This window comes from Octopus bimaculoides, chromosome 20 (assembly GCF_046866305.1).
Source record: "Octopus bimaculoides isolate indiv1 chromosome 20, ASM4686630v1, whole genome shotgun sequence".
Taxonomy (NCBI): Eukaryota; Metazoa; Mollusca; class Cephalopoda; order Octopoda; family Octopodidae; genus Octopus; species Octopus bimaculoides.
In genome coordinates this window covers 6,952,295-6,965,342 of record NC_142947.1, presented here as the reverse complement: position 1 = coordinate 6,965,342, position 13,048 = coordinate 6,952,295, and the positions used below count along the sequence as shown (strand labels likewise).

The 13,048-nt window shown below is 33.1% G+C and overlaps 1 protein-coding gene across 2 annotated transcripts in view; it reads right to left on the bottom strand.

The window, feature by feature from the left end:
- Positions 1-1,073: 1,073 nt before the first annotated feature.
- The window catches only part of LOC106869189 (ubiquitin carboxyl-terminal hydrolase 15), a 37,395-nt gene continuing 25,420 nt past the window's right edge, over positions 1,074-13,048 (bottom strand). For both annotated transcript variants that reach the window (XM_014914820.3, XM_052974943.2), the window contains 14 exons: positions 12,212-12,370; positions 11,765-11,989; positions 11,513-11,596; positions 10,440-10,534; positions 9,162-9,224; positions 7,746-7,874; positions 6,794-6,936; positions 5,975-6,346; positions 5,557-5,627; positions 5,146-5,264; positions 4,209-4,358; positions 3,705-3,808; positions 2,616-2,704; positions 1,074-1,674 (listed from right to left, as the gene is read on the bottom strand). In XM_014914820.3, coding sequence (XP_014770306.1) covers positions 1,393-1,674; positions 2,616-2,704; positions 3,705-3,808; positions 4,209-4,358; positions 5,146-5,264; positions 5,557-5,627; positions 5,975-6,346; positions 6,794-6,936; positions 7,746-7,874; positions 9,162-9,224; positions 10,440-10,534; positions 11,513-11,596; positions 11,765-11,989; positions 12,212-12,370 — 2,085 coding nt within the window. In that variant the 3' untranslated portion in view covers positions 1,074-1,392. The remainder of the gene's footprint in view (positions 1,675-2,615; positions 2,705-3,704; positions 3,809-4,208; positions 4,359-5,145; positions 5,265-5,556; positions 5,628-5,974; positions 6,347-6,793; positions 6,937-7,745; positions 7,875-9,161; positions 9,225-10,439; positions 10,535-11,512; positions 11,597-11,764; positions 11,990-12,211; positions 12,371-13,048) is intronic.

Genomic DNA, 13,048 nt, shown 5'->3' with positions numbered 1-13,048 from the left:
TATGTGCAGTGCAAATTACATCGAAAGGGGTCGGAGGAAATTTTTTTCTTTTTTTTTTTTAAAAGGAGACAGTGAGAAAAAGGGGTTGATAATGAAATTTAGAAAGCTAATGTAACATTAAATAACATGGTTTTTATATATATATATATATATTTTTTTTCAATTTCATTTTATTTTATTTTATTTGCAGTTCCTGATCCTGAGGAAATAAACCACCCCAAAGGTTAATTTTTTTTTTCCAGTAAATTTTCTCTCTGATGTAAAAAAAAAAATAAAAAAAAAAAAAAAAAAAAAAAAAAAATTTCAGAGAAAGGTTAGTTTTTACCTGTCTGTGTGTCTAAGTGCTGAATGTATTTTAGAGTCTTATATAAAGCTGAGATTAACAATTAATCTAATTAAATCTTTGTTGCTGTTGCTGTTTTTGTTGTTATTTCTCTCACACTTGACAGTTGTAGAAAAAGAAAAAAAAATCTGAGGAAGGGGGGGAGGAGGGGGAAATCTGTCGACAAATGAAGCAGGAAAAACGAAATGTTTAGCTTTTCACAAATTACAAAAATAAAAGTGAGGCAAGAGAGAGAGAGAGAGAGAAGGGGGAAAGACAAAGGTAAGGTGAGAGGAGAGTGTGGTGGGACAGGATGGGAGCAGACAGTTTGTAGGTTTTCATTTTTTTCAATAAAGAAATTTGCCTGAGAAGAGCATGGAATGAGCAGTTTTTGAAGAGTAGTAGTAATAATAATAATAATATTGATGAGGAAAACAAGGAAATTATGGTTCGTAGTTAAACAATGAATAAATTATTGAATATTCATCACCGATCAACCAAGCAGCACCTTGAACGGTACTAGACAAAAATCAATCACCACAGTGGGTTAGCACTGCAGACTATAACAAACAGAAGAGAAGATATTACACACACACACACGGATGTATATATATGTATGTATGTATAATGTGGGTGAAAAAGAGGGCAAGGCCAATGCACAACGAGAGAGAGAGAGAGAAAGAGAGAGTACCGTCATTACCAACACAGTCTTGCCCAGTTCAGTGTACAAAACAAAAACATAACTACAAAATAAACAGTTCGTCTATATTACTACATTGAATATTTTAAAAAATCTTTTTTTTCTTTATTTTAAAATAAAATTAAAAAAAAAGAAAACAAGGTTTTCAGAGAAACAAACAAAAAAAAAAGACAATAGTTGTTATTGTTTCTCATTTGTTTTGTTTGTTATTTTTTTTTTTTTTTTTTTTTTAAATATTACACTTCAGTTTTTTTTTCTCCATGGAAGTTCCTTTTTAATATTACCATGGTAACAACTTTAAATAAAGGGAAATCCATCAAAGCACAACACCCCTTGGGGGGGGGGGGGAACCAAAAAAAAAAACCCAGTCTTAATTTATGTCCATAGCTTCATCATCATCATCGTCATCATCATCGGTATCTTCAATACCATTTGTGTTTCTATCTTGTGACTCAGTCTGTGGGAAAGAAGGCGGCGGAGCACCGACAGCAGCAGCAGTGGTGGCAGCAGCAGCGGCAGTGACAGCAGCAGCAGCTTGGCCACTTCCTCCGGCTAAGGAAGAACAGGTAGCATTATTCATCTTGGACCGTTTCTTCTGAGATGGATCAGGGATGCCTTGTCTTTGATACACAAGTACATAGGCAGCCTTTGTCTGGAATGAAACAAGAGCACAAGTCAAAATACTTCATCAAACTTAATTGTTTCAATGATCCCTCCCCCCATTTCATTTTACAAACTTCATAGGTTGTGATTGTTGGACAATGACTGAAAGAGGACACTCACAAACGCAAGTGGCTGAAATGGGAATTATCCCAAAGGATCTCTGATGTAATGTTATTCGACAGGGGGCATAGCTTTCAGATGAGAGAGATTCTCCAGGTTGGGCCAAGACTTCTCAGCATAGAGAGGTCACAGCTCCAATGCTATTATAATGTGATTAGAATGTGACAAGAAAAAATCATAAGGCAGATTCTTCAAGTGGAACCAATCAGCAGGACGCCAAGAGGTGGACCAAGAATGAAATGGTCAGATAATATCCATATTATCTCAGTTGATCACACGTGGGTGTCCAGCCAGAAAGACTAATGACAGTTGCTTCTGATAGGACCCTCCTTAGACAAGAATTTTTAAAAAGTTTATTTCAAACAGTTTAAACTAGCATTAAAAAGTGGATCCTAATAAACCACTCTTTTATTTTTGAATTTCATCTCCAGTTTCAAACATTGCTTTGCTGCCATACTGGAGCACCACCTCTTACAGTAGAATTACTTTACTAGAATGACAGGCAAAGTTAGACTCAATCTAAAGGGACATAACCAAGAAAGACAAAATAGTTTTCCTCATGTTTCATTAATTTCACCAGCAAACCAGTTAAAAAAGAAATGAAACAAGTGTCACTCATATTTTACACTTGACTGGTTTAGTGAACTTCACCAGGATTTGATTTCAGAATATAATAAATGCCAGGATATTTAGCTCCAAAACTAGCAATTCTGTTGCAAACCTGCCCAGTGCAACATTCAGTAAATATTTAACTTTTTTTTTCTTTTGGCTGGTAGATTTTTTCTGAATATTCCAATCAAATATTCTTACCACAACAGCATCCTCAGAAGAAGCTGATACAGTTGAGTCATCAAAATAATACCATTCCTTATCATCTTTGTTTTTGGCAAATGCCGTATCTGCAGAAAACATGGAAAGGAAACATTAACATCATTGACAGGAATTTTACATTCTACACATCATCACCAGCACTGCCGGTCGAGGCACACAACAAATTGTCAGTTTGAACATGACTACTTGCTGAACTGCTAAATTATGGGAACATAAACAAACAAATACCTGGTGTCAAGTAGTAACAGGCAAATGCAAACAAGCTTCCACTCAAGTTTACATCTACCAAATTCACTCAGGCCATTGGTCAGAGTTGAAGACACTTGCCCAAGGTGCAGTGCAGTGTGACTGAACCCAAAAGCAAAGAATTGCAAGAACAGCATCAACCAGAGGTGTATGGGATCAGAGTTGGTCTGAAGCCTACAACACACAAGCTGGAACATTTAACTAAAAACTACATTACAAAAGTGTGACAGACCAATAGAGTCCATATCAACATGAATCTATCTACATTAGACATGTCACTTTGCATTAAAGTTAAATAAGTATTGGGAGTTTGATAAATGTGAATGCCCAAAATTTTTGGCCCTCAAATCACTCTGTAACTTCTGCCAATTAATAATAAAATTCTTCACATATATGGCCTAGTGGTTAGGGAGTTGTACTCTCAATCACTAGATCATAGGTTCAATTTTTGAACTGAGCAGCACATTGTGTTCTTGAGCAAAACACTTTGTTTCATGTTGCTCCAGTCCAATCAGCTGTACAAGGGTCACCCAGTGACACGGTAGCCTTCCAATCAAGGGGCATGTTGGTCTGCATACCTTGTTAGCAGGGTGGCATCATTCAAAAGCTAAAATGATGTAAAGTGCATTGTGACCAGTGATGTATAATAACATCCAATAATCTGGTCAATCACATGATCATGTTATGTGTGTATATATTTTCACACACACATAAAATTATACAATCTACATAATAGGGACCATGTCAAAAGCAGTATCTACATTAGATAATGTCTTTTTTATAAAATTAAATTTAAAAAATTAAGAAAGTCTGGTTACTTACAGTGACCACCACCCATTCCACCATAGTGGTTACTCACAGATATTAAATCATAAGTAGCAGGACCATGGTTGTTGTTGATTATGTATTTCTTCAGATTCAAGTTACTAAACAACAGAAACAAAACATTTAAAACAATTTTGGGGTTTTTCTTTTTTATAATACATTTTCACATATTCTTGGTTTTATTCTTTGTTTGGGAAAATTAAAAGTTTTTACTTTTTTTTAAAGATCAGATTTCAAATGAAGAAGAAAAAAAAAAAGAAACCAAATTAAGTTGAAGGAAATTAAATCTTCATAAAACAATGAAGGAAATTACTTTAACCCTTTTTTTTCATCCTAACCCACCTGAAACTGCCCCTGGTTCTAAGATACAAACTCCCTGTTTTAAAAGGATCTTAAACCTTCCATCAAAATTTCACATTATGTTCCAAACACCAGCCGAACATAAAAATATTTCTTTAAAAACCATGGTATAAAAGCCTGCTAGAAATTGTGGTCACTTACCAAGTGGGGAATTCAACAAGCGTATCTATTTTGTCTCGCCAATATCGATTGTAAGAAAACCGTTTCAAGTGTATAACTAAGATGTTGGGTAAAGACCAGAGATCGAACTTTTTCGTGGCCTGCTGATGTTTCTTACACTGAGGACAATACCTAAGACAGAAAAGAAATTACAATAAATACAGTTATTTGAAAATATATGAGAAAATTGGAGAATTTGAAGTTAAGATTTTCACACCTAATTATTAAGATCAATCAAGTTGATTAAATATCATCGGGGTAATAACTGTTAATAAGAATTATTCAGATCAATTAGCCTCATCTCCTACAGATGAAAAAATTACTATGTACATTCACATATTTTAATAAAAGGTGACACTTAAAAAGCACCCAGTCCACTCTGCAAAGTGGTTGGCATAAGGAAGGGCATCTAGCTGTAAAAACCACATCAAAAGAGAAAGTGGGGATTGGTGCAGTTCTCTGGATTGCCAGCTCCTGTCAAACTGTCCAACTCATGCCAGCATGGAAGACCAATTGATGATGATAACACTGACTCAAACAGTGTACGTCTTCACACTGGTAAGGACTGGATGGACCATCATGGTTTGATCAGTTCTTATTCTGATCTATTACCTCCCTTGATGAATCAGAGACCCACGTTCCAACTTATACGTTTCAGTTTCATTTTGCTTTCTATAGCTGAATGCCCTTTGTAACACCAAGCACCACAGAATGAGCTGATTACATTGTGGCACCAACACTACAGATGTCCCCATGTCCTCAACAAGACTAAATAGGTCCTCTTGATCCTATGTTGCTGCTATGACTTTACAGAATGAAGAGAGAATAACATCTTTTCAAATCTAAAAAAAATATGATGCTAACAGTCCCCAAAATTCTAAATCATTATCAGTCAGTGTAAGAGTGGAGCAGTACAAACCAGGGATCATCAGCGCCGAGTTTTTCCTTTGTTGTAAATAATTCCAAACATTCATTCAACTGAATGGTCTGCTTCTTCATAGTGTTCTTCTGGCGCATCGATTCATGAATATCAATTGTCTGAGAAAACATGCCAATAGAATATTTAATAGATTTTGGTACAAACTTGCTGTAAATTTATATCAACGGAAATAAATAAAATGAATATGTTTATCAACAGAAACACATACACACATATATATATATATCATCCAACCCATGCCAACATGGAAGGCAGACGTTTGATGATGATGATATATATATATATATATATATATATATATATATATTTATTAGTAGTATAAACAACACCCTGTGGAAATATCAATATCAAGTGAAAATGTGATCTTCCCAATGTAATAAATGATCTCACCTCTGCTACAGATTCACTGTAAAATTTCATTTTGGCTTTCATATCCCAGTCTATAGCAATATAGGTTTGTGCTGAAAGAAATGGTGGGGAAATATATAAATTTTACATGAAACTATATTAAACACACTGATTATAACCATTAACACACAAACTAAAGCTTTTCTTAGCTTCTGTCACATTTACACAGAATATCTACCATGTGACATCGAAAAGAGAAAAATAAAAACAGTGAATGCGGTCTAATGACACAAGACATTAAGAGTGGATCCAGTTGAATGATTTTGTAATGGGGTTAATTTGTTCATTTAAAACCCTTCAAGGCAATGCTCCAGCATGGACACGGTCCAGTGAGCAAAGCAAAAAAAATAAATAAAGGATTAACAAAAAAAAAAAAAAAAAAAAAAAAAATCCAAATTACATGTTAATTCCAACGGCTTTCCACTTTCATCCATTCGATTATCAACTGCTGCTGTTCCATAAGAATTGACGGGCGTAAACCGGAAGAGACGATGTGGTGGCTGGTTTTCATTTTCTTCGGTTTCAATATCTGTATTGATGTTGTCTTCACATGATTGCTTTAGTTCTGTCTTCGATTTCCCACTGGTTGCTGTTATATTGCTGTTGGTAGTGGAGCTACTAGCAGGACCAACACTGTTATTTAAGTTGTTAGTCAATGTAGTTGAGGTATCTGTACAGTTGAGGTTGCTGCTGTAGGGAAGATTTCCTTTGGGACTTTCTTCTAAGGGAGAGTCACAACTATCGTCCATTTCCTCCATTTGAGAATTGTTTTCTGCAAAGAGAAAAATAACACAAAACTTCACTGAATAACACAACTACAACAACACATCTGGGAATGAAACCTGCTACTGGTACCATGTAAGCCAGTACTACATGTTCCATGACTGGATGGTCAGTGGCTAAATCAGTGGCCCACATTTGAGTTGCCTGCTACTCTTGTGAGGAGGATGTCTGGACACCCAGCAGGAGTAAAAACAAAAACTTGTTGAAGGACAGATGAGTTCCTTGTGGGCCAACTTAAGTATGACTAGGTTTTACTGGATTAGTCAAGGCACTTAGGCTGAAGAAGAATGCATTATGTCGAGTCTCTTACTCCTTGGGCAACAGATTTTGGATAATTGATCCTTTTAACGAGCAGTTCAGCTACAGACTAATGTATTAGTTACGTTAATTTACTCACTACAACATATCAAAGTAAAATAAGGTGAGATAGACTGACCCCCATTCACACTGTAGAGAGGCTTTGGTACAACATCCAAATTATCTAAGTCTTCCTCCAGTTCATCATCTTCATCTGACCGATTCTTCACATCGTCGTCTATCCACCATTTCTCAGATTCATCAGGAACTTTCACATAACGTCTGAAAATAAAAAAATGTTCACTTTGAGGATGAAGTTAATTTGTATTTTTTTTTATTAAAAAAAAAAATTCAAACCACTAAAAGACAACACAAGTACTATCAATAATGTTGAACTTTAAAAAAATGGATTTAAAAAAAAATACGATTAAGCATCTTTAAAAAAAAAGCCAACTTAAACCTTTTAGCATTCAGATTATTCTGCCAAATGTAATGCTTATTTATTCACATCATTTTGAATTAACCATGGATTATCTCATAGCTTTGAGACTTTAATGTTGATTATCATCATTGTTTAACGTCTGCTTTCCATGCTGACATGGATTTGATGGTTTGACATGGAGCTGGCGAGACAACAATTGTCTGTTGTGGCATGTACAGCTGAATGCCCTTCGTAATGCCAACCACTTAACAGAGTATACTGGGTGCTCTTTATGTACCACCAGCATGGGTACATTCACGCAACACCTGAAAGGACAAGCCTCTATGAGTGGAAGACAGCAATTTTACTTGGCTTGACACATCTTATCAAGCACAGCATATCACCATACCTCCTGGTTCCTTGTCATTTCAATGATGTGGTTGTTAATTTTTAGAATGACATTGTAGGGTAGCTGTGGCCAGTTTGAACTTAAAGCATAGAATATTTGGGCTCCAACATGGCCGGTTTAAATTGTAATGGGTTAAGGTATACTGAAATGGCCCCCAAGTTGTGACCGACACATGAAACAACTCCAGTACTAAAATCCTTTACCCCACCCGAGTTGTGAAACAAATTTTGTCAATAAGTGTAGTAAAAATTGCAGACTTACGATATTCTATTTAAAACTAAATTATAAAGGATTTCATAGGTACAATGTTTTCTGGGAACTGGAAGAAGTAACGGCTGACCGAATAAACTGTATGATGTTATAGGAGTATCATTGTAAGCCACTTTCACTCTAGAATAAAAAAAATTTAAAAAATCAATTTATGTTCAATAGGTTAAAATCAATACCAATAGGATTCAATGAAGAAACAAGCAAACAAAAAAAGAAAACATTGAGAAAATGTCAAACAATTCCATAACTAGGAGTCAATATAGTAATTTTACATTGCGTACATAAAATGATTTGTAATGATGAGCAGAATTCCCACACATACAACTATTCACACAAATACATCGAGACATACTTTATCACTGTGTTACCAATTTTGACCCTCTGCAAAATCCCAAATTTTATTTGATTTTCTTTGCAGGAGCAACTGTTTTAGCAAAAGCATATATTGTTAAATGCTCGAAATACGAGAGTAGAAAAACAGCCAACAACTGATGAAGGGTCGTTCTTTATGCTGTTCTTTTGTTTTCCATTTGTGTCTTTCGTTGTTCAAAAAAATAGTTCATATTCAATGTACTCATACTTCGTAACTTTTTGTTGTACAATTGTTATAAATCACAATTCAATCCAAGAAAAATATTTTACCTATAAAATCTATAATACTAGTAAATAAATAGCAATAAAATAACAATAGAATGTAAAGAATATTTTATGTAAAAAAGTAAGTCAAAATTATTTATAATAAATATTACTGTTGTTTTCTGAATCACAGTCACTCACACTAGACTCGTGCACACCGTCACTTGTAGACGTGATCGCCGATTCACAAGCACTTGTAGACGAACTTGTGGATTTCTTTTTTAAAAATTGGTTGCCTCTTAGAAGCTTTTTTTTTTCATTCTCTATAAATTTCTTGGTAACACACAGAAGAGGTTGTTATGGTAGTAGAAACTTTTGCACTTTATTCAAAATTTGTATATTGTGCTTGAAAAATAAAAACTTGTAAATCCAGGGTCTCGTAAAGCAGATCCTCAAAGTGCGGAATTACTGTATTTTTACAAACCCATTAATTAACAGCAAAAAAGAAAATTATTTGCAGGTTTTCATTCTGCGAACACCGACTGGTTGAATTGCACTAATAAAAACAATGAAAAAAATTTAGTGGTTTCTCTATAAACAGGTAAAATTCAAGGTCAATGCATAAATTTCGTTGACTTTTTTGTTTTTCACTTCCCAAGTTCTCTTTTCTGATAATGGTCAGAGCCTCTCTGCTCTTGTTTCTTAAATTTTCTTTCTATTGGGATTGAGTAATTATCCCAACAATTAGAAATGAATGAAGTGTGGTGGAGCTTGGAGCATATAAAATTGATAAGGTTTATATTATTGTCTGGAAATATGGTACTCACTCACTTTTTCTCTCTCATGTAGATTGGTAAAATAACTATATGGTCATCCATTAGAGGAACTTCGTATCTGACAAAGAAAAGAAATATTCAAAGTAAGAAACAGCACAATTAGACAACTGGGGTAATGCAGATGGAATAAATTACCAAAATAGATTAACAACCAATTTATAATTCTAAGCTTTTTTTATATCTATGATTTTTAGTAAATAAAAACATTATATATATATATATATATATATATATGTGTATATATATATATATATGTATATATATATGTATATATATATATGTATATATATATATATATATATATATATATGTATATATATATATGTATATATATATATATATATATATATATATATATATATATATGTATATATATATATATATATATATGTATATATATATATATATATATATATATATATATATGTATATATATATATATATATATATGTATATATATATATATATATATATATATATATATATGTATATATATATATATATGTATATATATATATATATATATATATATATATATATAATGTATATATATATATATATATATATATATATATATATATATATATATATATATATATATATATATATATATGTATATATATATATATATATATATATATATATATATATATATATGTATATATATATATATATATATATATATATATATATATATATATATATATATGTATATATATATATATATATATATATATATATATATATTATATATATATATATATATATATATATATATATATATATGTATATATATATATATATATATATATATATACATATACATATATATATATATATATATATATATATCTCCAGCTTGTCAGCTCTTGTCAAGCCATCTGAACCATGGCAGCATGGAAAACAGACATTGGATGACGATGAGTGATATAGGAGATCAAAAATGGCAACTGTGCTGCTGCCTGTGGTGGAATAAATATAAAGTAATTGTCATGTTTTGATTGGTTCCAATAATTCCAACAATTTTAAGAATCTAAGTTTGGCTTGAAAGATTCTCCTCGCAGAGCTGAATGTTCTGATTCATCTGGAGATAAACAGCTGAGAGTGGTAATGAGAAGATCAACAAGAGATGAAATTCATTTAACTTGATGCCAAAACTCATTGGCTTTCTATGTCTCAAGTCAAATATATTAATAACAGATATGAAACAATTTTAAAAAATTATATACATGTTTATGTGAAAAAGTTCAATGGAAAGTAAAATAAAACTAACATGAAAATATCATCCCTGTCTGTAATCGGACTCAATCCATCTTCTTTTGAATAGATCTTATGAAATTTATGACTATAGACATCAGTGACAATCATCTGAAAACAGAAAGGAGTAATATTACCCGAGAGACACTTCTAGACACTTCTTTACATTAAACAAAAATACTTGACATTTATGTGAATATCCAGATGTGAAAACTGTCGTTTATAAATTACAGTGTACAGTCATACACAAAATAGTTAACTAGCTGCAGAAACTGTCAAACATTGCAGAATACCAACAGTCAGTGCAGTATCAACACACTGCCATTGGATCAGTTGTGATTCCAAACAAGTTCCATTTCAACCACAACTCTCCTGCCTGTCTCTCTGTCTTTCTCCCATTGTTTTATACACACAACACAAAGACTTTGAAATCATTAACATTGTGTATATTGCTACTGCTGCTGCTCCAGGTCTCTTAAGAATGGTACGTTAGCAAGATAAATGCCTGTCTAAGAACACCAGACATAAATGCAACCTTTCCTCTTGTAACCCATTTAGCACCGACCTATTCAAGAGTGTCCCTCTGCTTTTATGATATAAAGCAAGTGTTACAGGGTTTGTATTTTTTAATTAAAACCTTCCCACTTAGTTATATATGAGAAGCCTTTCAATAATATGTTTCATACACCAAACAAAATAATTAAAAAGTTATTTTGTATAATTTGTGCAAATTCTTATTTTGAAAATTTCTTGCAAAAATGGACAATATATTAAAGTAGTAAATCTTTCAGTTACTTCTTAAAATGGTTCTGAGCTTTAATTACACCTTTCAGGTATTTGTTGTGGTGAAATCTCTACACATCCATCATCAGGTACCATATTCTCTTCATATACAATAATTGTCTCCTCAACACTTCATCTACCCCACCCCCATAACCATCTACTTGCTGTTGTTACCAGGGTTTATTTGCTACCCATGTGATTGTATATATCTCATGCAGAGATATGCACCATGGAACTGTTACTAAACTATTACCAAACAGCTGTTTTAGGAGGAGTCTTGAGAGGTAGTTCAGAGTTCAGACTCACCTGATCTGCTGGTTTATTCACATATTTAGATAAGGCAGAACACAAATCTGAGACAGTGCCCAATTTTGGAACAGTTAGTTTGTACTGAAAAAGAAAAAATGTAAACATAAATAACAAGTGGAGGAGAGAGAGAGATAGAGAGAGAAAGAGAGAGAGAGAGAGAGAAAGAGAGAGAGAGAGAGAGAGAAAGAGAGAGAGAGAGAGAGAAAGAGAGAGAGAGAGCATGTATGTATGCTGGAAAGAGTAACCAACCTGAACAGGGTGTTTGGCAGGATCTAAGGGGACCCAAAACACCTCCATCTGCCGTTCTTTCTTGATGGGTAAAGGCAATGAAAGGTAACAAAATGGGTCAAATGTTACAGAGACTTTGGAACATTGTGGACAAACTAAAGTGGACTTCAACAAACCATGAAATGTATCAACAATCACTGAATCGTTTCTTTTGCGGTAATTTCCCCAAGCTTCTTCGGCGACTTCCTGCAAGGTACAAAAACATAAAACGTAACTAAATATATTTATAGCTTTGCAAAGAAAACAACTGTTTGTATAAAACATTTACATTTGTATCAATATAACATATACAGCTGTTCATACAATTTGTTAATTCAAACTTTATAAATCATGCGTTAATTAAAAATTAAAAATAATATTAATAAAGAGGATGAAAAAAAAAAAAAAGAAACAGCCACAAAAACTTACTTTATCTGGTCGGTTTTCAGCATCCTTTAACTCTATGTAAGGCTTCTTGCGAATTCGATTCAGATCCTCATGAAGCCCATCTAAAAGAAAGGCCATTAATTCTTGGGAATCTTGCTGCTGGAAACCAGAGAACTGAGGAGCAAATTTACCAACAGCTATCTGTGAGAATGAAACAACAACAGTGAATGAGTTATTTCGTAAATATCAAGTGTGGTGGTGCATAACCGCTAACATTTGTAGGGACGGGGGAGGAATACAAAAGCTACTGCAATTTCTCTGATCAAATTCAGATCCTATGAAAACTAGTTTAAAACACCCCATTCAACATCAACCATAACACATTCCTCAGATTCATGCCATAGAAAAATATGACATCTTGTGAAGATCACAGAACATGCAGTCCTGTAGTTTTAGGAGTCAAGTTTAAAGACTTCACAAAGAAGTAATAAGATGTCTCAATCAGCCAGAAAACTTATATGATGTTCTAACCAATGAGATGCCTTGTGCTGTACAATAAAAGAGAAATCCTTCAAATATATTTCTAGCAGCCCTGGTCAAACCGTCCAACCCATGCCAGCATGAACAACAGACGTTAAATGATGATGACAATTATTCACATTTATTTGTATCGTAGAATACACACTTTCGATGCTTCTAATAAAATTACAAATATTTCTTTGTTTACATTTATACACACATTTGTTTTATTTAAGCTCAATGTTGTGAAAATAATTTACTCCCAACAATGAAGATTGAACTAGTCCTTGTTACTAATACACAAGTAAAACCAGATTCACCTTTAGTGGTTTGTTTTACATTGACTGGTGTTGCATATAG